This window comes from Apus apus, chromosome 11 (genome assembly GCF_020740795.1).
Source record: "Apus apus isolate bApuApu2 chromosome 11, bApuApu2.pri.cur, whole genome shotgun sequence".
NCBI classification, from domain to species: domain Eukaryota; kingdom Metazoa; phylum Chordata; class Aves; order Apodiformes; family Apodidae; genus Apus; species Apus apus.
Window position 1 is genome coordinate 20,820,053 of NC_067292.1, and position 23,299 is coordinate 20,843,351.

Genomic DNA, 23,299 nt, shown 5'->3' on the forward strand with positions numbered 1-23,299 from the left:
GCCTGATCCGTTTACCTCTGGCCCTGCGTGACTGCTGGTCCTTTCCATTGCCCCTAATCTCAGCCCTGTTCAGAATCCTGGTACCTGCACGGCTTTGCTGCTCCGTGTTCAGCCCCAGCTTTTGTCTTTGGCCAGAGCTCCCCAGAGCCAGAGCCCTCTGACCTGATTCCTTCTTCCTTGGCCCAGAGCAACAAGTAGCCACCCTGTCTGGCCCCAGCCCAGCACCTCTGCAGCTTTGCTTCACAGCTAGGGAAACTGAGGCACAGAGCACCAGTCTCCCAAATCACTGGGGAAGCCAACTGAAAGTCATTCCTGTATTTTTGAGCTACTGTTCACTCTGAAGCAGAGTGATGGCTGCTTAGAGCTCAGCATCGGCACTGATTTTAATGGCAGAAACATGAATCAAAGGTGCTTGCCACACTCTCCCAGGCCTTGAGGCTACCAAAGTCATTACCCAGCCTCAGCTCTCCTCACTTTGCTCCCCATGACTCCAGCCAGCAGAGCTTTCCCTGTCCTAGCAGGAATCAGCAGTAAAGCCTTCATGGTGTCCAGCAGAAGTGCTCAGGGCTCCCATCCTAGGCCAGGCAGCCCTGATCATCCTGGTTTCCCCCTCTTTGGGGTGGGCTCAGACCCTCAGCCCAGGGCTGGCACATCATGTGCTCACAAACCTTGGGTCCAGGTGGCCCCCTTGTGTCCCTTCACCTCCCCAGCCACTCATGCTACCTCCAGCCTCCACAGTGCTAAGGGATGAGAGATGAGCTGCATCCCTGAATGTGCCAAAACCCATATGCGTGAGCCATCATCACATGGAGCAGAGGGGCCACCACTGCTGCTCCCCTGGCCCAGCCTGCCCCAGGAAGCAGGATGAGCCCAGAGGCAACCACTGCAGGAATGCTGCCTCCATCCCCAGGGTGCAGGGGCTGCAGGTGCTGAGTACCAGGGCAGGAGATGCTCCAGCACCAAAAAAATACAATCTCAGATGAACTTGTCAGCACCTCCAGCTGCCCCTAATGCACACCCCACAGGAGGGGGCAAACCCTCTGCTCCCCACTGCCAGACAGGTGCTGACCCCTGCGCTGGGGATGGCAGGGGAGCCTTCGCTTGGAAAGCAGGGCAGGAAGTTGCTGTGTAATGCCTTGGAAATGCTGGATGACCAGGAAAAACCACCTCTGTGGAGGAAGCAAGCTGTGGTGGAGCCCAAGAGCTCCATGTGCAAACTCCTGGGAAGCAGCAGTGGCTCCCGAACAGGCTCAGCATTACTTTGACTCACTGCTCCTGCAGCAGGATCAGCCATGGAAGTGGCACAGGCCAAATTCTGAACCCCTTGGGGCCCAGCCTGGCCCAGGTCCCACCTTGCAGGAGGCTGCCCAGGTCCCACCTGAGAAGACAGCATTGCCTGAAAGAGCAAAGCAATGCAAGAACAGCTTCAAGTGGACTTTTGCAGGCTTAGGCTCGTGAAATCCTGCAGCAAAGGGGTTCAAAACAAGCCATACCTCCTGATGGCTAAATTGCATCTCCTCTGAGGACACTCTGCAGAGACACTTCCTCTTCCAGCCAGACCTGCCTACAAAGGTCTTTGACTTACTTCTTCAAGCAAATGCACAGGAGGAACCCCAGGGAGGGAGGGGAAGGTTCAGCTCCTCACTTGGGTGATGCTGCCACTGCTCCTGGCACATTTGCTGAAATTCCCATCCACTTCTGCCATCCTTCTGTTTGCATCCCTGGCTTATACTTCTTGGGGTCAGGCAGGAGGGATAACACCTGCATGGGGAACAGCTGCTGAGTAGGTAAGGTCTTCTGGAAAAGAAACAAGACCTTAAGGGGCTCTTAGTAAGGTGCCAAGAAGATGCTGATCCCACCAACTGCTCCCAGTCCTCCCCCAGCAAGAACCTGGGGCTCTGGCACATGCAAAAATTGTGCAGTTTTCCTGGGATTTGGGGAAATCAAAGATGAGAAAGCAAAAGCCCTATCAAAGCACCTCTGTGGCCAATGCAATTTGCCTGCCTGCCTGCCCTAAGGATATGGAGTATTTCCTCAAACCACAAAGCTCAAACACAGGCACAGCTTAAGATGCTTTTCATCTTCCCATGGAAATCACCCAGCCTGGAATAAGGGCAGGAGGAAAAAGCATCGCCCCTCTGCCCCCAGACACCCTCTTAGAGCCCAAGCTGCCTCTTGCCTGAGATGTGGACGTGTCTCCTCCTCCTCCTGAACACCTCTCCAGTGTAATTGCAGGAGCTCTGGATGGAGCAGGCAGCTGAGAAGGGATGCTGAGATGTCTCCCAGCCCAGGCATCCCAGGTGAGTGATGTCCCCATTCTTGCCTCAGTTTCCCATCCCCTTCCCACACCTTCAGCCAGAAGCTGTAACCCCTCTGGGAAAGCTGAAACAGTAATCCTGTGTGGGGATGGTGTCCTACGAGCACAACACACACCAGCTTCTGCCTCCTGAATGGTTGCTCCATCCTGGCAGGCAGGGAATCCTGCCTCCTTCTGCCCTGAAGCCCCAGCAGCAAGTTTTGCCCCAAGGATGGAGCAGCCTACCTCTAGCAAGGGGCAAAACCACCCTGCAGACTGTGCTTTGCTTTTGGCCCCCAGGAGACTGCCCGTACCCAGAGTCTCAACTCTTGGTCGCCAGGCAGAGGAACCACCATTTCTACATCAAAAAAAAACCCCAGAGGAAATAAAGAAAAAATGGAAAAAAAAAAAAAACAACCAAGCAGAGACAGAGCACAAAGACAGAGAGGGGAGGCAGTGTCCAGCACAAAGCCTCTGCTCCAGAAGTCTTACACATCCACAGGAAGATATAAATAACTATAAATTTATTAGTAAAGCAAAACCATTTGACACTCACACAGAAGAGCAGGATGTGTTAATACAATATTATATACACACATACATGGAGTATCATCTTAGAAACACACGGGGAGCAGTGTTAAAGGCACTGCAAGCCACACAAACCTCATCCTTGGCTGCAACTTCCCACAGCCCTGGGAACTCTGCCAAGGCACAAGCACAGGTCAGGAGGAGCCTGAGAACCTCATCGGCTCTTGGACCCAAAGCTTGGAGACTCATGGAGACAAGTTTGTGGTCCAGCTCCCACCTGTGGTCCTGCTCTCCCTGCCGAGCATCCTGAGCGCACCGTGAGAACAGCATCTTCACATTTGGAATGCAGCTGGAGCAGGAGGCTGGCAGCAGGGAGGCCTTGGCCCCTGCCCTCGGTGCATCTCGGCCCTAGGCCCGTGTTTGCAGGGACCTTCCTGCAGGTGAACTTGCCACCCAATGGAGCAGGAGGCAAACTCTGAAGAACAAAGGGCTGTTTTGCTTCTTAGGAATAGCCAGGCTCTGGCTGCAGCCTGGACTTGATGGGAAATACTCAAGTGAAGTGTCAAAAGTGCCTCCTTCCTGCCAGTGCGAAGTCAGGTTGAGCACCAAGGAATGGTCCCAAACCACTGCCAGAGGATGCCTCTCCCCTCGCCCCCCACTCCAGAATGTGGGCCCCAAGACCAGAGCATGCACATCTTCCCACGCAGGTAGGAAGTGTGGAGAACAGCCCATCTTCTCCCCCCACATAAGGGTGGCATCTGCTACTTGGAGAGCTGGGCATACCCAAGGTCCCAGGGGTGTCCATTTCATGGCTAACTCCGCTAAGCCTGATGCACATAGCTGCTCTGGAGACATTCCCAGGAGAACTGAGCAGTCCAACTCCCTCAGCACCATGACTTCTCCCCAGGAATGTCTAACAGCCCTTCACTGACTTAACCCCCACCCTTGGAGATGTAGCAGAGGAACCCACCATGGAAATGGCTGCTCTCATCCCAGTGCCTGTTTCCTTCACCTCCTGGGCCCAGCACAGAGTCACTCACCAGAGCCACCTGCACCACAGACACAACCCAGCCAGGCACAGTGTCACCCATGCCTAGAGGGACAGGCCACCTCATGGGGGAAGGACCAGGAGCACCCACTGGGTTCCAGCAAGGGTCCCAAACACCCGAGTGTATCATGAGTGGCTTGGTATGAGCTGAATCCAGCTGGAATGAATAATTTGGGACAGGAGTGGGGGAGCAGACAGGGAAGAGACCTTGCAATCAAAGTGGAAAAAGGGATGAAAACCAAAGTGTTGCTTATGAAGAACTCAACAAGGGCCAAAGAAGCCTAGAAGGTCTTATAAAAGTATAAGCAAAAAAGTGTGGAGGGGAAGAGACTGAGACACAGCTCAAGGCATCCTGTAGGTAGGGTAAGGGGAAATGAAGATGGGAAAAATGACCAGGAAACAGACTTCCTTCTTCCTGGACCCATTAAGCCAGTGGAACCGCAGACCTAGAGAGCAGGGTTTGTCTCCTGGACAACATCCTCAACACCTTCAGCCAACCTAACCCTCCCTGCCATCTCTCCAGTGGCATCCCATGCTGAAGCTACCCGCCAAAGAGAACAACCCTCAGAGCACCCACAGGCAGGCTGGCGACCTGGACTCAATGACACATGCAAGCACCTGCCACAGGCTGAGACAGCACCAGCTCCAGCACAGCAACCTTCTGGGTGCAGTGACGAGTGAAGCAAGAGGCCAAGTGGAGGCAGCAGGGAGAAGCCTGAAAGTCTCTTCAAATATTTGTCAGAACTGAATTGCAACACAGATACTGAGCAAAAACACGTTTTGCTCCCAAGAGGCTACAACTGCTCTTTGGTTTGAAAAGGAAACAACAGCAGTTAGCAGAGGGCCCTTCGCACTGTGGTGCCCAGGGAATATTGACCCCCCGGGCCAGCCCCTGACCCCCAAGCACCACTCACGTGCTCCTGCCACTTCCAGCACATCTCACCTCACAATACAAAACCTGACCCAACAGCAAGGGAGCCAGCCCTGCCCCCCAGCCTGCCTGGCCACAACACAGCTCCTTCCAACTGGACAGTCACCCTACAAAATATAACCAAGGCTCCACACTGCCACCAGCCACCACCAAGCTCTGGCACCAGAAGCCACCATGGACTTCTACTGGATTTGGCTGGTTGCAGGGCAGCAAACAAGATTAAGAGACTGATACACTGCAGGCCCACGGCCAGTCCTACTTCGTGACATTCTAACGCTGCACCAAGATGTTTTCCAACCTGGAGCCACCTACAGACAGGCACCAGCTGACAACCTGGACCAGGTGGTACCAAGGGGACAGGATGTGGCAGCTCCATGGCCCATGGTGCAGAGCTGTGACCAGAGCCATGTCTGGAGCCCACTACGCGCCCTCTCTGCCCAAGTACCCAAGGCTGTCAAGCCATCTGGGCCCTGGGGAGTGAAGAGAGCAGAAAAATAAGTATTTCCAGAAAGAAATACAGCCACAAGAGCCCTCAGAGGCTCCAGCAGCCTCCATTTTCCACCCTCCTCCTACTAAAGAGGAGGCTCTCTGCAAGCTCTCAGCTCAGGGTGCTGGTCCTGGCTGCTAGGGCTGTGCTCAAGGAGGAGGGCAACCACCAAACCCTTGACCCTATGGGACCAGTGGCAGCTGCACCAGGCTAGCTAGGGCAGAGCTGGCCATGGCCCAAGGCAGGAACAGAGCAAGGGTTGAGGTGGGTCCATGCTCCCCAGCTGGCCTCAGTCCCACCAAGCCCTTCTGTAAAGACAGGATTAGCCTTCCTTGGTTTGGATTAATTTTTACTCATACAGTAAAGCATACACTGAACTTACTACATATTAAACAGCAAAAAACAACTACCTAGAACCAAAAAAGCTCTTTAGGAATCCAAGTTATCTTTTTTTTTTTTTTTTTTTAAGATCCAGAATGACATCAAGTTAAACTATACAGTATTTTTTAATGAATATTAACAAACTGTTTTGCTTTTTTTTAAAAAAAAGAAAAAAGCAAAAAGTAACTCGGTAGGAAGTTCTACATCTTTGAAGCAGCATGAAGTAGGATAACCATCGGTCCCTCTTCCTTGTGCAGCAGAGAACAAGGTCTGCTCTAACCTCCTTAAAGCTGAGCATGAAGACCCAGCTGCAGGGTCAGATTTGTCACTGAAGTGTTCCAGCCCCCAGAAGCACACCCCTTCCCTTTCACTGTGCTGGAGATGGAAAGGCAAGCCTTCCTCCACCTTTTAGATGAGCATCCCCTGCCAGCAAAGCAGGCACAGCCCAACTCCATGCAAGGTTCATCTGTCTACACTTGCCATGGTCAACATTTATTAAACTTGTCCTAATTACCTATGCAGCACATGGGCTGCTGTTCACTAATTACAGTTCATCACAATGCTCCCACCTCAGACAACAGCCAGCCAAGACCACAGAAGAGCTGAAGCTGGCAGGGACCTCTGGAGATCATCTAGTCCAACCTCCTGCAGGCACAGGGTCAGCTATAAGCAGGTTGTCCAGGACCACATCCAGTCAGGGCTTGAAAATTCCCACAGATGGGTATTTTAATGTCTTAGTACCTCCAAAGGTGGAGAGAAGGCTAGTGGTCAACCTAGGAAGCACCCTTCGACCTCCAAGGCATCTGACATGCAACAGGTCTCTTGGACATGAGAAGCCAGCAAAATCCTGCAGAGGAAAACACCTGAGGCTGCATCAACCTTGCTAGGGGAAATTTATTTTTAAGTGATGTTTACAAGAACTGTGCAAAACCTGAAAAATACAGAAGAGGTAAAGAAAGAGCCAAGGGGTAAAACAGGACTCCTGTCAGAGGGGATAGAAAATACACTCCCCCTTTACCCACTGCTAACCTTCCCATCCCTGTGGAGACAAACCTGCAGGCCAGGAAGGGTTCTCCTGGCTTGCTCCAATTCCCCCCAGCAGATCAGACACCAAGCTCCCACCACAGAGCGTGGGCCACCATCCACCATGGTCACATCTCTGGAGTTACAGGTTATTAGTAGTGTTTGCCTCATGCTTTAGTGTTGGAACTTCTGGGCTGGCCATTTGCCTGATGCCCCAGAGGTAGGCTAATGGCTCAAGCACTGCCAACAGTGAAGGGGCGGGAGGTGAGTCTTGGCAGGAGAGCTATGTCCCCCGTTCTGCTGGCAGAGATGGGGGGCGGGCAGGCTCCTTCAGAAACCTGGCAGAGTGTGAATGCAAAAGCAGCAAAGCCAAAGTGCTTTTTGGAGCTGGGTAGCCCCATGGCTTTTCCCCTTCTACACTCTCTATAAAGAGGGAGAGCACAGGAGGTCAGGGAAGTCAACACTAATGATCTGAAATGGTCCTCTCAGAGGAGCATGGACCAAGAAAGTTGGGAGATCCCCACAGCAGAAACCTGATGCTTCCTTGCTGAGCAGCAAGCCCCAGAAGTGAGGGCTGGCTCTGCCCTGCTTCAGAGCCTGCTCCAGGAGGAGTTTCCCAGTCACCCCCTACCAGGCAGGGCAGGGGAACCAGGCTGCAGGCAAAAGGCTGGTGCCCACAGCAGGCAGCTGAGCTCCCAGTACTGGAACTGCAGGTACAACCTGAGTGATGGTCCAGGGGACCCCAGTCAACTACAGGCATCGTTTCCTCTCCCCACGTCCCTCCTTTCCTCTTTCCCACTTTTGAGTTTTTCACATCATCTGTTGCCCCTGCACTACAGGCGGCGTGTGAACCACAGCGGCCAAAGGAAAGGTCACCCACCATACCTCCCCTTTCCCTAAAGCTCCCCAGAGGCCGTCTGCAACTGAGGAGAGAGGGAAGGGGAGGCTGAGGCTTGGGAGTGCCACACACTAGCCAAAAGCCGCCAAAGGACAGGAGGCTCAGGGCAAGCAGGCAGCCACCTGGTAGGCGCCCTCAGCTGTGTGCTGGACACTGTGCTCCTGCAGCAGGCCCAAGTCCAGGAACCGTTCCCCACACCACATGCACTTGTACTGCTGCTCCCGGGCATGCACACTGTGGTGCTTGTTGAGGTGCTCGCGCTGCTTGAAGGCCTTCTCGCAGGAATGGCACTTGTAGGGCTTCTCACCAGTGTGGACACGCCGGTGGCGCTGCAGGTCCGAGGCGTACTTGAACCGCTTTTCACAGTCGGGGCACTTGAGGGGCTTCTCGCGGGCTGGGTCGCAGCGGTGCTGCACAAACTCGGAGGAGGAGAAGAAACGTCTCTCGCAGAGCGTGCACTTGAGCGGCTTCTCAGCACAGTGGGCCAGCTGGTGCTTCTGCAGAGCTGAGGCCCGCTTGTAGGACTTGTTGCACACCGCGCACTTGAAGGGCCGCTCTGCGTTCTGCACGCACTTGTGCCGCAGCAGCTCCGAGGACTGGTTGAAGCCTTTCTGGCACACATTGCACTTGAAGAGGTTTTCTATGCCATGCACATGCTGATGGTACACCAAGTGTGAGGGCTGCACAAAGCCCTTCTCACACAGGTTGCACTTGAAGGGCTCCTCAGCCTTGTGCGTGCGGCGGTGACGCATGAGCGCGTACTGCTGCTTGAAGCTCATCTGACAGAGGTCACACTTGAAGGGCCGCTCCTCGCTGTGCGTCCGCTCGTGCTGCCGCAGGTCCGAGGGCCGCTTGAAGGCCTTCTGGCACTCACTGCAGCGGAAGGGCCGCTCCCCGCTGGGCGTGCAGGGGTGCTGCAAAAGCTCCGATGACTCCTTGAAGTGCAGCTCGCAGACGTTGCACTTGAAGAGGTGCTCCCCAGAGTGTGCATACATGTGGCGCACCAGGTGGGAGCGGTGCTTGAAGGTCTTCTCGCACACTGTGCACTTGTAGGGCCGCTCTGAGCTGTGCGTCCGCTTGTGGTGCACCAGGTGGGATGACTGACTGAAGCTCTTGTCACACAGAGTGCACTTGTACGGCTTCTCACCAGTGTGGATGCGCTCATGCCGGGACAGCTCTGAGAGGTGCTTGAAGGTCTTCTGACAGATGGAGCAGCTGTAGGGCTTCTCCGAGGGGTCAAGAGGCTGAGAATGCTCTGCCTCAGGAGGCTTGTAGGTCTTCTCACAGATAGAGCACTTCATGGCATTGCCATTGTGGACATTGTGGTGCTGTGCCAGCGAGGTCAGGAGGGAGAAGCCCATCTTGCAGACGCCGCACACAAAGGGCTTCTGTTCCACCTGGATGCACTGGTGTTCAAGGAGGTCAGTGGCCTGGTGGAAGATTTTCAGGCACTGGGTACACTGGAAAGAGCGGTCGTGGCCTGGCAAGCACTGGTGCTCATGGGGGTTGGAGAGGTGAGTGAGGTCATGGCCACACACACCACATTTGTGGGACGGCTCTCCAGCCTGGAGGGGGGCGTGCTGGTGGTGCTGCAAGCCGGGGTCTGGCTGGAGCAGGATGCCATAGACAGCACAGCCCAAGGGGTTGTCAGCAGTGCTGGGTGGCATGGAGTGCTCTGGGAGGGCAGCTGCCCCAGTGTGGTGCTGCGGCGGCGGCTGTGGTTGCTGCTGTTGCTGCTGCCAGCTTTCTGACATGCTTGGGAAAAAAAAACAGGATTTTAACAGTGACAGCTTCAGCTTCTTGTTTGAAAGGGTTGAAGTAATAGCAAAAATTCCAAGTATCCAAGATCCTGATACCCCGTAGCTGATCCCCTGAAGTCGAGGACAGAAAATCCAGCCCACAGCCAGGATCTTGGGAAGCAGAGAGGTGACTGAGACTCCACAGCCTCCTCCTTGGATCAGCACGAGTTCTTAGTGGACTGGTTTGATTTGGCTTTTTCTTTTTTGGACAAAAATACAGTCGGCAGAAGCAAGTGCCTTGAAGACAAGAGGAGGTCCTTCTCCGTGCTGGCTGCAACGTGCTCACATTTGGGAAGGGCGAGGGGAGGCAGCCGAGGGAGCAGCTCTCTCTGCAAGGAAGAAGACAGCTCACGTCAGGTCTTGATGAGCAACTCTCATCAACCTTGCCCCCAGCTCACTTCAAAAACTCTCCTGCATCCCTGCAAAGCTTCCAGGAAGCAGTGTGGGGAAGCTAAGCAGAGCCAGAACCCCCCTTACTGGTCTGCAAAGGGCCTGGGACAAGGTGCGCTCATCCCAGAAAGGGTCGGGCTCTGCCCAGCCACAGCCAGGCAGACGTTCCTGTGCTGTGCTCTCAGGAGAGGTAGCACAACTGCCCATGTCCCCTCAGCTCAGCCTGATCCTGAGTGGCTGGATCTCTCTCGGTCTCTCTGCACGGGCTGAGAGACACCAAATGCTGTGCAATCAAGAAGCTACAAGGTTAGGTGTTACAGGTATCAGGGCAGATCCCACTCCAGCTGAAAACACCCATGTGAAGCAGCTCTGCTCCTCTGCAGGTTGAGCATTGGGCACCTTACCCAAGGGATGTATGTAAGCGATTTCCCCCTCTCCGGGCAGAACTTGAAAACTAGGAAGAGCCAGAGAGCTCATGGGAAGGTTTGCCCTCAACATTATCCTATCAGACAAAACACAGAAATCCAGGGATTGTGCACAGCAATATCTGTGAAGGTAAAAGAAGCATTTAAGCAGTGGCTCAGCTGAACTTCCTACCAAACCATGAAATAAAATACACTGAAGCCAAACAACCTACACCAGAGCTCCTGCCTATCCTTACCACAGAGTATCACAGGGGTTCTGCTCACTGAAAAATTCCAGTTTTTCCAGAGATGTCCAGTAAAACCTGGTATCAACTTAGAGGAGAGTAAAACCCACCCATGAGCAGCAGATAGCAGCAGTGCCAGTGCACCACAAGAGAAGTGTCCAGGTCTTGGTGAGAACCAGCAGCTACTGCCCCTGGACCAAGAGCCCCTAACCCCACAAGAGCAAACCCATTTCTGTGTCTAATCACCTGCCCAGGGTAAGTAAAACCTTGGTCTTCCAGGAAGGTGTTGTATTTAAAACTAAGTGATAAGGAACACCAGAGAAATCCACTTCCTAGCGTTGCCACCTCCCCCAGTGCTCAGCTGAGACTAGACCATGCCCCACAGCTCAGGCAGCACTGGACCGTGCTTCTGCCTATGGGGACACTGCATTGCTTTGTCCGCCGGCGCAGTTTTGGGCAGTAAAATGCCCAAAGACCCCACACGGCAGCCCTGCCGGTACCCATGATCTCCCCTTTCTCCTCCATAGCTCACCTTGGCTGTCGACATGAAGGGAGGGCTTGCAGCTAGGACACCTAGCACCCGCGCTGGATGCGATACAACACTTCAGCACAGCCGCCACCTTCCCCCGCAGGCAACGTTAACCACAGCAGGAGGAACCCAACCGCGACGCATCCCAGACCATCCGGCCTAATGCGGAGGGGAAGCTTGAAAAGAGTAAGAAACACCAACCTTGGCTTACCGCGGGCTCTGCACGGCTCCCAGCCTAATTCATCCCTCCGTGGGAGGTGGGAAGCGACAACCATGTAAGGAGAGCTGACGGGAAAGCAGAAGTACTTTCAAACTGGAGAAGCAGCCCAGGGCAGGGCCCGCCGCGGCATGGTCGGCTCCTGCTCCCGCCTCCCCTGGCTCCCAGCTCTCCGGGCCTTCCCCGCCGGGCCGAGGCCGCCTCAGGGAGCGGCGCGGCGGGGCGGCAAGGCGCGGGAGCGGCCGGGGAGCTCGCAGGCCAGCCGCCGCCGCCGCAGCCCGCCGCCAGGCCCGTCCCGCCGCTCGCCTCTCCCCATGGGACGGCTCCTCCTGCCCCGCCGGCCTGCGGAGAACCGCGGCGGCGTCCCGAGGCCTTCACCGGCGCCGCGTCGGGAACTCCCGCTGTAGACTTGGGGGGGGGGGGGGGGAAGTCCCTGTCCGGCCAAGGCCGCCCCCCGCCCCGGCAAGGCCCACACAAAGGGCGGCGGCCGGGCCCCTCACCTGCGGCGGGAGGCCCCTGTCAGCCCACCCGCCGCCGGCGGGGCTGCGGCCTGCGCTCTCCGCCCGAACCCTGTGCCTGCCCGGCGGGAGCCGGGAGTGAGGGAAGAGGGGGAAGGAAGGAAATAAAGAAAGAAGGACGGAAGGAAGGGGGCGCCGGTGCCGGAGGCGGGCGGGCTGCGGCCGCGGGGTGCGGGCGCGCGGCGGCGGAGCGGGCCGGGCCGGCCGCGGTGGCGGAGGCGGGGCGGCGGCGGCGGCGGCTGCCCCCTGCTGGGCCGGGCCGGCAACAGCGACCACCGGCACGGCCGCGGGGGGACGGGCAGCCATGAGGGCCGCGCTGGTGGGGTACAGCAGCTCGGAGGAGGAGGAGGAGGAAGGGCAGCGCCGGGGCGGCGGCGCGCAGGGCCCCTGCCGGGGCAGGTAGGTGCGGCGGGAGCGAGCGGAGCCGGGTGAAGAACGCGCGGCCTCCCTCCTCCTCCTCCTCCTCCCTGTCCCTGCAGCGCCGGCCTCTCCCGCCTGCCTGTCCCCGCCAACTTGCCGGGCGATCCGGAGCCGGAGGAGGCCGTTCACAACGACAGCTCCCGGCATGGCGGCCGCGTCCGCGGCTTCCCCCACGAGCGGGGCAACTGGGCCACCCACGTCTACCTGTCCTGTAAGTACCTGCGGCCCGGGGCGGGGGCAGCAGCGGCGGGACGGGCGGAGCACACAGGATCGGCCGGGCCGGGGACAGGAGCTCTGTCCCGGCGCGGATCCGGCTCCGACGGCGCTGCCCCGCAGACACCGTCCAGGAGGAATTCCTGGAGTTGCTGGAGCTCCTGCTGTCCCGTGCTCGCACCTACGTCTCCTCGCTGGCTGCCATGGAGGAGTTCCACGTCAGCCTCTCACAGTGTGTGGTGCTGCGCTACCACTGGATTCAGCCCTTTGTCCGCTCCCTCCGGGAGCGCCTGGCCTCCTTCCACAGGTAGGGGTGGCAGAACCTGGCCTCCTTCCACAGGTGGGGTCTGCGGGGCCCTTGGCCTCCTTGCACGGGTAGGGATGACAGAGCCCCAGGAGAGGCTCCTCACACCTTCCCTCTCCCTCTGGGTCTGTGTTTCAACCAGCATCTGCACCCCTAAGTCACCCCTGGCAGCTGGTGCTGCACCAGCAAAGCCCTGGGGAGTTTTCCTCCCTGCCTCGGGATCCAGCACCAGACAGGTCAGGTCTCAGCTTTCGTGGCCCAAGTTGTGCCATCTCATAAAACACAGGTCCTTTCATTGCATACATCTGGCTCAGGTGCCTGCTGCGCGTCACCTGCTTCAGGGCTTGGGAGGCCTGGAAAGCTGGGGGGGAATGGATTGACTTGAGCCTTCCTGGGCTCTGGTTGCACTGCTCTGGTCTGACTGCAGCATGCGTTTGCTTTATCTTTCCACAGCTCAGTAGAAATCCTGTGCCTTCCCCATGTTCTACTTTTTTCTTTTCTTTTTTTTCCCCACCAGCTGACATAGGATCTTTCTTATTTCAGGTTCTTTTGCGTGGCTGACCAAGTGAAGGTTTACACCAACCAGAACAAAACGAGGTGAGTGAGCAGCAAGGCAGTCTGCCTGCCTGGGGAGAAGGCTGAGTGAAGTGCTGGGTGGATGCAAACCATCACAATGCCTGTCTCATGCTGACCATGCTGAGCCCTGTGACAGGGCAATACACCATCATCACCTTGTCTGCAGAGCTTTCACACCTTTCACCCAGTACTCTAGAAGCTGGTAGCCTCATTAGCAGCTGCCAAACCTCAAGGCTGAAGGATTTCAGTGTTCCGAAGAAGAGGAGATGTGTTCACAACATGACCTGCAGCAGGGGTTAGGTTCATGCTACTGTTTCCCAGCAGCTAAAGGAGGCAGCTTAGTTCTCTGCCATCTCCCATTGGGTTTGCTCTGTGGTTTCGCAAACCCTAGTGCCAGCAGGAGCAGCCTGGGGCCAGCAGAGCTGAGGGCCACCTCTTTTGGCAGCAACGTCTGTTATCAAATTGCAGTGCAGGACTTAAAGAGCTGGAGAGAAATAGCTCAGACGTTGCTAATTCTGCAGGTATCAGCTCAGAAGCCTGATTCCAACTGAAAGCAATTAAGTAGTTTAAATGTCATAGCAAAGGTGATTAAAATTGTGAAAAGCTCCCGAATCTACCGGGAATGGAGGCCCACAGTAGTCATGGGCGGGACAAAGTGTGACTTAGTCTTCCCCTACCCTCCGGGAGTCTACAGAGCGTCATCCAGTCTCTGAGGAGGAACCCCTCGATCAGTCGGCCCAGCCTGGTACTTCCCGTTCCCATTTCCTTTCCCACCGTAAAACCCCTCCGGCAACTTCCGCTTTTTGAGCCGGGGGTGGGGGTGGTGGTGTTCCCGCGGGCAGGGTCGGTGCTCTGCTGGAACACCCCAGGGGCGCCCGTTGCCCAGCAAATGAGTTTTCGTCTCCCAGAAGGTGCCGAGTTAATCTAGTAAATCTGCATGGTAAATCGGCATCATCTAGTCCTGTGTCTTCCTGCTACAACGTCTTTATTTCTCTTCAGGACGTTTTGTTTGGTTTTTGTTTTTTTTTTCAAGGATGATCAGTGTCCTTGAAGGCTTAAACCTTGCATTCCTCAAATTATCTTTTGTCAGGGGGGAGGGAATTTTCCCGGTAGGAAAGCAGGGCTGGGTATGGCTGTACTTTCTGCAGCATGAAAGGGCCCTTGCTGTCTCTCCTTGTCTTTCTGTAGGACCTTTATTGGCTTGGAGGTCTCTGCTGGACATTTCCAGCTGCTGGAGCTGGTCTCAGAGGTGGACCGAGTTCTGGAGGAATTTGACCTTCCCACGTTCTACAAGGTGAGGGTCCTCCCACTTAATTCCTTGCCAGTCTAGACATGCTGGCATATTCCCCATGAGAGGTCCATGAAATGTTCACCCCAAATAAACAGGAGCAGGGAGCTTAGACTCTGAAATGGCCTCCTTGGGGCTGGTCGGTGATGTTCACACTTAACACCCTGAACACGATCTTGCTGAGAATGGGACTAGTGCAAGTCTGGCTTCTGTATCGTGTCCTGTACAGGAGACTAAGGATGTTAACTGCCTGGTAGCCTCTTGAGAATAGTGTTGCTAGGGCAAAGGGTCAGAACATACATTATGGACACTGCCCTGCTCTTCACAAAGCAAAGTTGTCCTAGAATAGAATGGGCTTACGGTGATCACTGTGGGACTGAGGGTAATGCTTGTGCCTTCTCCTTGGAGAGTTTCCTGGGGCATCCATCCAGCCTCTTTTTTTAGTACTACCTTTAGGGACTGATTTTGGATTTTGAAGGGCCAAATCCTGATTTCTGTGTCTCCAGAGTTGAGCAGAGGGCGCTTGTAGGTTATTCAGGAGTGATGCACCCACTTCAGGACCATATGTGAGAGGTTCTCTGTGCTGCTGAAAAAGCTTCTGCAGAGCTGACCACAGGGAGGCTGGGAACCGGGCAGCCTTGCCCAGTGTCCAGAAAGGCTGTGGTGGGGAGCCCAGGACTCATCTCCAGCACTGTCCATATAAGCTCCTCAACCGTTGAGCTGGCAGAGGGGTCTCCCAGCTTCGGGATCCCTCTGCCTCTGTGACCCCAGGCAGGGCAACATCTCACCAAATCTCCCACTGTGGCTGCCAACCCTCCTTTAGCCCTCACCATCTGCTCACTGGTTTGTCTTCAGGACCCGTCATTCCATATCAGCTTGGCCTGGTGTGTCGGGGACCTGTCTGGCCAACTGGAAGGGCAGTGTCTGCAGGAGCTACAGGTGGGTCCCCACGGAGCATGAAGAGCAGGGGAGGAACAGAGCTGGTATCCAGCCACCTCTCCCAGCCAAGGGCAAAGAGTGGGAAATTCTCTTCACTGAGCAAGACAAACTTCCCTGAGTTGGAAGAATCACAGAATCATTCTGATTGGAAAAGACCTGTAAGATCATGAAGTCCAACCATAATCCAACTCTACCAACAATTAACGCAGCTCTGCCAAGTCCAGTGCTTAAGCCACATCCCTCAGCACCACATCTACATGGCTTTTAAACGCCTCCAGGGATGGGGATTCAACCACTTCCCTGGGCAGCCTGGGCCAGTGAAGAGAAGCTTTTGGCAGGAGCATGAGTTAAATTAGCCTGCAGAGGAAAGTCAGGGGCTTCCAGCCACAAACAGTCTTGTCTCTGACTTGGTTCAGAGAGGGAGCTACTGACTCTGTCCTCTGACAGATGCACCCTCCTGGTACTAGTCCCTGAATCTGTTTTACAGGACATCGTGGATGGGTTTGAGGACTCGGCGCTTCTGCTGCGTGTCCAATGGGAACAAATCCGCTGCAAGTCAGGGAACAAATACTTCTCCTTCCCCTTGAGGTAGGGGCCAGTGGGGCTGTGCATTTCAGAGCCTCGAAGACCCCGAAGTTCAACCAGGGACTGTTCTCCAGCACAGCTCTGAGTGCTGCGGGCTGTCACGCTCTTGCCTGCTCAGCATCTGTGGGTATTCATGGATGGCCTCAACTCGGGCTACTTCCAAGTTTGAGTTGGTGGCTGGAGAAAAGTGTGTTTGTAGCAGATTTTGTTCTCCCTGCTATATGTGCTGCAGTCAGCACTGTTGGTTCGAGCCATCCCATGGTCGCTGATAATGCTGTTTTTTTAAAAAAGGAAAAAAAAATCTCTATAAAAGCCATGGATGTCTTATGGGAAAGAGGAAGAAGGTGGCGTGGGAAGCTGTTGCTAAAGGGAGACTGTCTCACACGGTTGGAAATAGCACTGCCTGATTGTCAGGAGGCTCTGAGCATGCTGTGAGTAGCAAGAGACAAGGATGTGGAGCTGCTCTCTTTCTGCAGAGCATCCCCTACTATCAGCCAGGTCAGACAGGGGCCTGTTCTGTGTCCAGCTCACACTGCTGCTGCCACTATAGAGAAATGTCAGTATTTGATCTTTTTGCTATACAGCAAAAGATGATATCTGGAGGGGAGAGGTTGGAGACAATTTGTCTTTCAGCTCCAGGCTGGGGTTAAAAGAAGAGATTTGGTTTCATACTGTGTCTGCCGTAAGACAGACTGTTTTTTGATGGGCTGTTTCTAGCGGGAAGCTCAGTGCTGTGTGTGGGCGAGCCCAAAGGAGGGCAGTGTCTGCTCCTGGACAGGCATCGCCCACTGGTGTGTCAAGGGGCAGCTCCTGCCCAGGCTTCACGCTTTTTCCCTGTGGGAACAGCACCCCCGGTGCCGTGATGACCCTGGGCATGGACCTTGGAAGAAGCTCCCTGTTTTGTTCCTGTGGGGAGGTTGGCTGCAGCCTCTCGGGTATTCAGAGCAGGAGGCCAATGTGCTGCCTTGCATTCCAGGTCTGTCTGATTAAGGTCTGTCTGATTAAAGACTCTGGGACTTCTGAGCACTAAAAATCTGTCTCCGTGTGTCATAAAATTGTTTCCGTGGTGTATTTCAGCCATTCCCTTTCAGACATGCCCAGCTCCTGCGGACTTCAGATGAGGTGATGCCAGCAAATGTGTCTGTGGGTTTGGAGCTGCTCATCCCGTCCTCACCCATGGGAGACCCTGGGGGCCGCGTGGCTGTGGGAGCACCTCTGCACAGGCTGGGGCGTCTGCCGACTTCGTGTGAGGGCTGGTTTTCAGAATCCTTGACAAAATTCTGTGAAGTCTGTAGCCAGTTAGTTTCTGAGATGGATACCTGTGTGGGAAGGCGTGTGATTACACCCAGAGTTTTCTTTTGGGGAAGGAAAGACAAAGATAGATATATTTAGCCCTTGGGGACTTCCAGTGAAACTGGCCCTGGCATGACTGGTTTTGAGGCGAGCAGTGCCGGGTTAATGCTCAACCAGTGGCCCCGCTCCCTCCCTTTGCTTGGCACGGGGCCCCGTTGTGTAACGGGTGTCAGGGACCCCACTCTGGGGACAGGGTGGGGCGAAGGAGCCAGGCTCAGCGGCAGGGCTGTGAGGACAGAGTCCGGCGCTGGGCGGCTGCCGGCACGGCCCGAAATGGCGGGTGTGAGGAGGCAGGTGCGGCGGGCAGGGCCCGGGCTGAGCGCGGCGGGCCGCGGCTCGGCCCTGCCCGCCTGTGCGGGCGTTGCTGCGAGGCCGCGACCGCGCTCCCGTAGGGGGGGTCGGTGTGAGGCCCGCAAGGCTCCGCCCCGGCCCCGCGGCCCCGCCCGCGGCCCCGGCCCCGCCCCGCCCTCTCCCTCCGCCCCGCGCCGCTGCCGCCTCACCCGCGCCGCAGCCGCCCGCTCCGCTGCTCCCGGCGGGCAGGCCGGGGGAGCCGCGCCGCGCCGCGGTGGCCGCCCATGTGCCGCGCGCCGCCGGCCTGACCCTTCATACAAAGGCGGGCAGGGAGGCGACGGGCCGCGCCTGGCAGCGCCGCCCATGCACCGTGCGCAGCCCCCAGCGGCGGCCCGGCCCCGGGCCATGAGGGCGGCGTAGCTCCGACACCGCCGCGCTCGGCCCGGCCCGGCCCGGCCCGGCGCGGCTCCAAGGATCAGCCGCGAACCGGCGGGGACGGCGGCGCGGCCCGCGCCGCTATGGCAGGAGGCGGCGGCGCCCCCTGCCGGGCGGGTGAGGCGCTGCGGACGGGCGGGCGCCGTCCGCCCTTACTGGTGCTACTGGTGCTGCTGGTGCTGCTGGCGGGGGCGGCGGGCGAGGAGATCAACGCAGAGGTGAGCGGGGGCCGAGGGGCGCTCCCAGGGACGCCCTGCCCTGTCCTGCCTGCACCTGCGGCCGCCGGCGCCGCCCGCAGGTGCAGGTAGGGCGGGGGTGCCCGGGCAGGGCTGGGGTGGGGGCGGGGGGGGGAAGCGCCTGCGGGGAGAGCGCGGCGCGGGGGGTGAGGATGTCTTTGATGAAGTCTCTGCTGCGGCCCCTGCAGCGTGGGGGGATGGTGCTGGTGGTAAAAAAATTAACAAAATATATATTAAAAAAAAAATTAAAACTTCAGACATTAAGCCGTTTTTTTAAACATGAGATGAAAAAAATGGAAAATTAAAAAAAAAAAAATGGGAAGTGAAAAAATTAAACGGAATTTAGAAAAAAAGTTTTTAAAAGGAAAAAAAAATAGAAAATTAGCGTGAATTTTTCTTCTTTTTTTTTTTTTTAAATATGGGTTATAATGAAAAGATAAAAAAAGTCTTTTTAAAGTAATTAAAAAAGACAAGAGGAGGCGGGGGCTGGTGCAGGAAGGAAGGGACCCGGCGCGCCCCTCCCTGGGCTCTGCCCCACCCCCCGGGGGACAGAAGCCCCTTTCAGAAGCCCCTTTGTGGGTGGAGGCCGCGGCGGGGGGGCTGGGGAGCCCGCGGACGGGCCGCCCCTCCTCCCCGGGGTCAGGGGTGCTACAGCCCCCGCAGCCTGTGGGGGCTTTGTGCCTGCGCCCAGCCGCGGCCCGCCTGCACTGCTCACCCCTTGCAGCTGGTCTGGCGGCCTCGGGCTGGGTGGCAGCGGGTTATGGGCCAGGGTCTCCAGGAGCCGCTTCTCCCCAGGGGTCTGTGGGCCCCCTCCGGGCTGTTCCCACCTTGCTCACGCCCGGCTCTCCCGGCGCAGGCCTGGCTGCGGCTCTATGGGTACCTGCCGCAGCCCAGCCGCCAGCTCTCCACCATGCGCTCGGCACAGAGCTTCGCCGCGGCCCTCGCCGAGATGCAGAGGTTTTATGGCATCCCCGTTACCGGTGTCCTGGATGAGGAGACCAAGGCGTGAGTTTTTCCCTGTCCTCTGACTCTAGCAGCTCCCTAGCCCTTGGGCTTTGCCTGCCAGCTCCTTCAGGACCTTGGGGGCAGCGGGCTGAGGCCTGCCTCAATTCCTTCCTGGCAGGTGGATGAAACGTCCCCGCTGTGGGGTCCCGGACCAGTTTGGGGCGCGGACAAAGTCCAACATGCGGCGGAAGCGGTATGCACTGACGGGACGGCGCTGGAGCCAGAGCCATCTCACTTTCAGGTACCAAACACTTCCAAGGTTTCCCACTCCCCAGCCCATGGAGAGCCATGGATCCCCTTGGGGGTAGAGTGTGGTCCTGGGCCACCCCCAGTAAACTCTGTACCCCCAGCATCCAAAACTACACAGAGAAGCTGGGCCGGTACCACTCGTATGAGGCTGTCCGCCGAGCTTTCCGGGTGTGGGAGCAAGCCACGCCGCTGGTTTTCCGGGAGGTGCCCTATGAGGACATCCGGCAGAAGCGGAAGAAGGAAGCTGACATCATGGTGCTCTTCGCCTCTGGCTTCCACGGAGACAGCTCCCCCTTCGATGGCATTGGGGGATTTTTGGCTCACGCCTATTTTCCTGGTCCTGGCATGGGGGGGGACACGCACTTCGACTCAGATGAGCCCTGGACGCTGGAGAACACAGATGTGTCTGGTGAGCTGAGGGCGAGGGAGGTGGTGAAGGCAACTAGAAGAGCCTGGAGGGCCCCTGGGTTTAAGGGCAGAAGGATGCACTGGGGTGGGCAGGAGTGGCAGGGAGAGCCCCTCCACTATGGGTCATGCAGGCAGCTTTCACCAGAGCACCCTCATTGCAGGGTGTTGGGGCCAAGGACCTGCTCCATGTGTTATGTCATTCACCCTGTCCAGCTTACCATGCCTTTCCGTGCAGGGAACAACCTTTTCTTGGTGGCTGTGCACGAGCTGGGACACTCGCTGGGCTTGGAGCACTCCAGCAACCCCAGTGCTATCATGGCCCCCTTCTACCAGTGGATGGACACGGAGAACTTCGAGCTGCCTGAGGATGACCTCAAGGGCATCCAGCAGCTGTACGGTGAGGAGCTGGGTGGGGGATGAGCCCAGAGGTAGAATGCTGGGCATGTGTGTGGGGAAACTGAGGCACAGGCACTGCTGGTCTGCATCACCCATTCCGTTCTCTTAATCACCCGATCCAGGTACCGCAGATGGGCACCCTCAGCCCACCAAGCCTTTGCCCACAGTGACACCCCGGAGACCTGGCAGGCCAGACCAGAGACCCCCTAAACTGCCTCCCCCGGGGAAACCGGAGCGGCCCCCCAAACCCGGCAGCCCAGACCGTCCCGACCAGTACGGCCCTGACATCTGTGATGGGAACTTTGACACGGTGGCAGTACTGCGTGGCGAGATGTTTGTGTTCAAGGTACCTGCTGCGGCCTCTCCTGCCCCTTCCCTTGGGATGTGTTGTGTCCCTGGGTGGGAGGCCCCCTGGTGGGATGCCTGGTACTGGGGCTGCGTCCCAGTGTCCCCCCATCCTCTGCCAACACTGTTTTTCCCACCAGGGCCGCTGGTTCTGGAGGGTCCGACACAACCGGGTGCTGGACAACTACCCCATGCCCATCGGACACTTCTGGCGGGGCCTCCCTGGGGACATCGATGCCGCCTATGAGAGGCATGATGGGAAGTTCGTCTTCTTTAAAGGTGAGTGGGGAAGGTGGATGGGAGAGCTGAGGTGGAGGGGAGACCCCAGTGCCCCCCAAGCTGCTGAGAGCTGCTTGGCTTCATCCCATCCTGATCCCCCTCCCCAGCTGAAGCCACTACCTGATCCCCAAGGGCTGGGGTGGCTGCAGGCATTGTACCCATGTTCCTATCCACATGTGCCCCTCCTGCAGCGACTGGACACTGCCACCTCACCTCTGTCTCCGTCTCCTCCCCTCCAGGTGACCGGTACTGGCTCTTCCGAGAAGCCAACCTGGAGCCTGGGTACCCACAGCCCCTGGTCACCTATGGGCAGGGCATCCCCTATGACAGCATCGACATGGCTGTCTGGTGGGAACCCACGGGCCACACCTTCTTCTTCCGTGGGGACAGGTGAGTGGCTCTGGGGCCCTCCTCCTTGCTCTGCTGTCTCTTGGCTGCTGTCAGGGCTGGCCGTGGTGGGCAGCCCAGACCTCCATGCTCCTCGCTTGCTAATCATTCCTTCCCCCAGATACTGGCGTTTTAATGAAGACACCCGCTCAGTGGACCCCGGGTACCCAAAGCCCATCTCTGTCTGGGTGGGCATCCCTCCCTCACCCAAGGGTGCCTTCCTCAGTGCAGATGCCTGTAAGTAGAAATGGAAAAGAGGGCTGGGGGACCAGAGGAGTTGGGGTTACCCCTCTGGTGGCCTGGCCATGCAGGATAGGGGCCCAGAGTCAGTGGTGAAGTGCTTTCTGAAGGGTTTCACTGGTCCCAGAGCAAAACCTGCTGTGCTGGGTACCTGCAGGGGTGTCTAGGTTGTGGGGTACTCTGGGGATGCCCACTTACCCCTTGCCTCCATCTTCTCCCTCCCCAGCCTCTACCTACTTCTACAGAGGCACAAAGTACTGGAAATTTGACAATGAGCGGCTCAAGACGGAGCCAGGTTATCCCAAATCGATCCTACGGGACTTCATGGGCTGTCACACGGAGCTGGTCCCAGACCTCCATCCCCACTGGCCTGATGGGGACCGACCCCCCTTCAACCCCGAAGGGGATGGGCGGGCTGAAGGTGAGGAAGAGGAAGAGGAGGAAGACGAGGAGGATTACAGCGAGGGCGGCCACCAGCCGGGCGGGGACGTGGATGTGGTGGTACAGATCGACGAGTACACGCGCACCATGAGCGTGGTCATGGTGCTGGTGCTGCTGGTGCTGCTGCTCTGCATCCTCGGCCTCATCTATGTCATTGTCCAGATGCAGCGGAAGGGCGCACCCCGGATGCTCCTGTACTGCAAGCGCTCCTTGCAGGAGTGGGTCTGACCGGCTCCCTGCCCACCCCCACCACCATGGTGCTAACGATGGACCTGACCTCCCCCCATCCCTCCCCACACCTTCGGTTCTTTGTGCCCCACTGTTGCTTGATGGCTCCAGCCTCAGAAAATGGGGGATGCCCACCCCCCCGGCCCCTCTGGCGCAGCTGGGCTGGGCCCAGGGGATGGTCACAGGGGGGCTGGAGGGTGCACCCAGGTCTGCCTGCTTGCTGGCACCTGCCCCCCTCCCTTGCTGTCACACCCAGGTTGCCACCTATCGTGTTCCACCCACCTCTGCTACAGGGTCCCAGCAGGGTTCCTTCCTCCTATGTGAGCCCACTGAGCTGTCCCCATGCTGTGGGAGGAGGGCGTGGGTTGGGAGCTGGTCACAAGTGCTACAAGCTGGCAGGTCTCAGCTGCTGCCACCTCCAGGAGCAGGGAAGCATTAGGGGCAGGGAGGGCAGAGCTCCCAGCCCTATTTCACGTTGAACCGTGGGGATTACAGGGAGGTGGTGCCTAAAGCTCATGCGAGGGGGCAGGTGCCACCTTTGCCATTCCTGGTGGGCTCAGCTTAGCCTGGACCCCACCACTGCTGAGGGGACGCGCAGCCCCGCGGGCAGGGCAGTGGGCACCGCAGCCTTGTACGCGTATTAAAGGGTTGGGTGTGTGGAGCCATGGTGTGTCCTTCCTGCTGAGGGATGTGGGCAGCAACCTGCCATGTTTGGGATATTTTTGTGGTAGCAGGGGCGTGCCTGGGGGTGCCACCCCACCTGGCACCCGCGAGGGCTGGGGGCCATGCTGCGGGATGTGAGGAAGGGGACAGCATGGCTGGTTGTGTCCCCACAGCAACCCCTGCCTGAGGGCTACCATTTTTGGGGTGCAGTCAGTGAAAGCTGCCCTACCACCCCCCCCAGCAGCAGACAGAGCTGCCATTCACCAGATCCCGTGGCCATGGCCTGGCTGGGAACACAGGGTGCCTTGTTCTCCCCAGCCAACA

General features: G+C 57.5%; 3 protein-coding genes across 7 annotated transcripts; 2 read left to right on the plus strand and 1 right to left on the minus strand.

Moving 5' to 3' along the window:
• Positions 1 to 2,803: 2,803 nt before the first annotated feature.
• On the minus strand, positions 2,804 to 11,929 carry ZNF319 (zinc finger protein 319). Of its 5 annotated transcripts, XM_051629180.1 has the most exons (3): positions 10,963 to 11,929; positions 10,186 to 10,283; positions 2,804 to 9,720 (listed from the first exon to the last, which is right to left on the minus strand). In XM_051629180.1, the coding sequence occupies exon 3, from the start codon at positions 9,344 to 9,346 to the stop codon at positions 7,694 to 7,696; it is 1,653 nt and encodes a 550-aa protein (XP_051485140.1). In that variant the 5' UTR covers positions 9,347 to 9,720; positions 10,186 to 10,283; positions 10,963 to 11,929; the 3' UTR covers positions 2,804 to 7,693. The 5 variants fall into 5 exon arrangements, with proteins under 5 accessions (XP_051485140.1, XP_051485141.1, XP_051485138.1 ...); XM_051629181.1 differs by lacking the exon at positions 10,186 to 10,283 and having other exon boundaries at positions 11,171 to 11,929; XM_051629178.1 differs by lacking the exon at positions 10,186 to 10,283 and having other exon boundaries at positions 11,161 to 11,929.
• Positions 11,930 to 11,942: 13 nt separating this feature from the next.
• On the plus strand, positions 11,943 to 16,280 carry USB1 (U6 snRNA biogenesis phosphodiesterase 1). The gene is made up of 7 exons (XM_051629184.1): positions 11,943 to 12,093; positions 12,174 to 12,325; positions 12,451 to 12,634; positions 13,175 to 13,228; positions 14,396 to 14,501; positions 15,351 to 15,434; positions 15,922 to 16,280. The coding sequence occupies exons 1-7, from the start codon at positions 11,999 to 12,001 to the stop codon at positions 16,024 to 16,026; spliced, it is 780 nt and encodes a 259-aa protein (XP_051485144.1). The 5' UTR covers positions 11,943 to 11,998; the 3' UTR covers positions 16,027 to 16,280.
• Positions 16,281 to 17,842: 1,562 nt separating this feature from the next.
• On the plus strand, positions 17,843 to 22,973 carry MMP15 (matrix metallopeptidase 15). The gene is made up of 10 exons (XM_051629177.1): positions 17,843 to 18,316; positions 19,191 to 19,339; positions 19,458 to 19,580; positions 19,690 to 19,997; positions 20,232 to 20,393; positions 20,515 to 20,738; positions 20,878 to 21,016; positions 21,256 to 21,406; positions 21,525 to 21,640; positions 21,870 to 22,973. The coding sequence occupies exons 1-10, from the start codon at positions 18,182 to 18,184 to the stop codon at positions 22,310 to 22,312; spliced, it is 1,950 nt and encodes a 649-aa protein (XP_051485137.1). The 5' UTR covers positions 17,843 to 18,181; the 3' UTR covers positions 22,313 to 22,973.
• Positions 22,974 to 23,299: the final 326 nt, after the last annotated feature.

Bases quoted from the DNA above. Each gene is read 5' to 3' on its own strand.
- ZNF319 (XM_051629181.1), bottom strand. From the start codon at position 9,346: ATGTCAGAAAGCTGGCAGCAGCAACAGCAGCAACCACAGCCGCCGCCG.
- USB1 (XM_051629184.1), top strand. From the start codon at position 11,999: ATGAGGGCCGCGCTGGTGGGGTACAGCAGCTCGGAGGAGGAGGAGGAG. The intron at 12,094-12,173 runs GTAGGTGCGGCG...CTGTCCCTGCAG, and splicing joins CAGGGCCCCTGCCGGGGCAG to CGCCGGCCTCTCCCGCCTGC. The intron at 14,502-15,350 runs GTGAGGGTCCTC...GTTTGTCTTCAG, and splicing joins ACCTTCCCACGTTCTACAAG to GACCCGTCATTCCATATCAG.
- MMP15 (XM_051629177.1), top strand. From the start codon at position 18,182: ATGGCAGGAGGCGGCGGCGCCCCCTGCCGGGCGGGTGAGGCGCTGCGG. The intron at 21,017-21,255 runs GTGAGTGGGGAA...CCTCCCCTCCAG, and splicing joins GAAGTTCGTCTTCTTTAAAG to GTGACCGGTACTGGCTCTTC. The intron at 21,407-21,524 runs GTGAGTGGCTCT...TCCTTCCCCCAG, and splicing joins TTCTTCTTCCGTGGGGACAG to ATACTGGCGTTTTAATGAAG.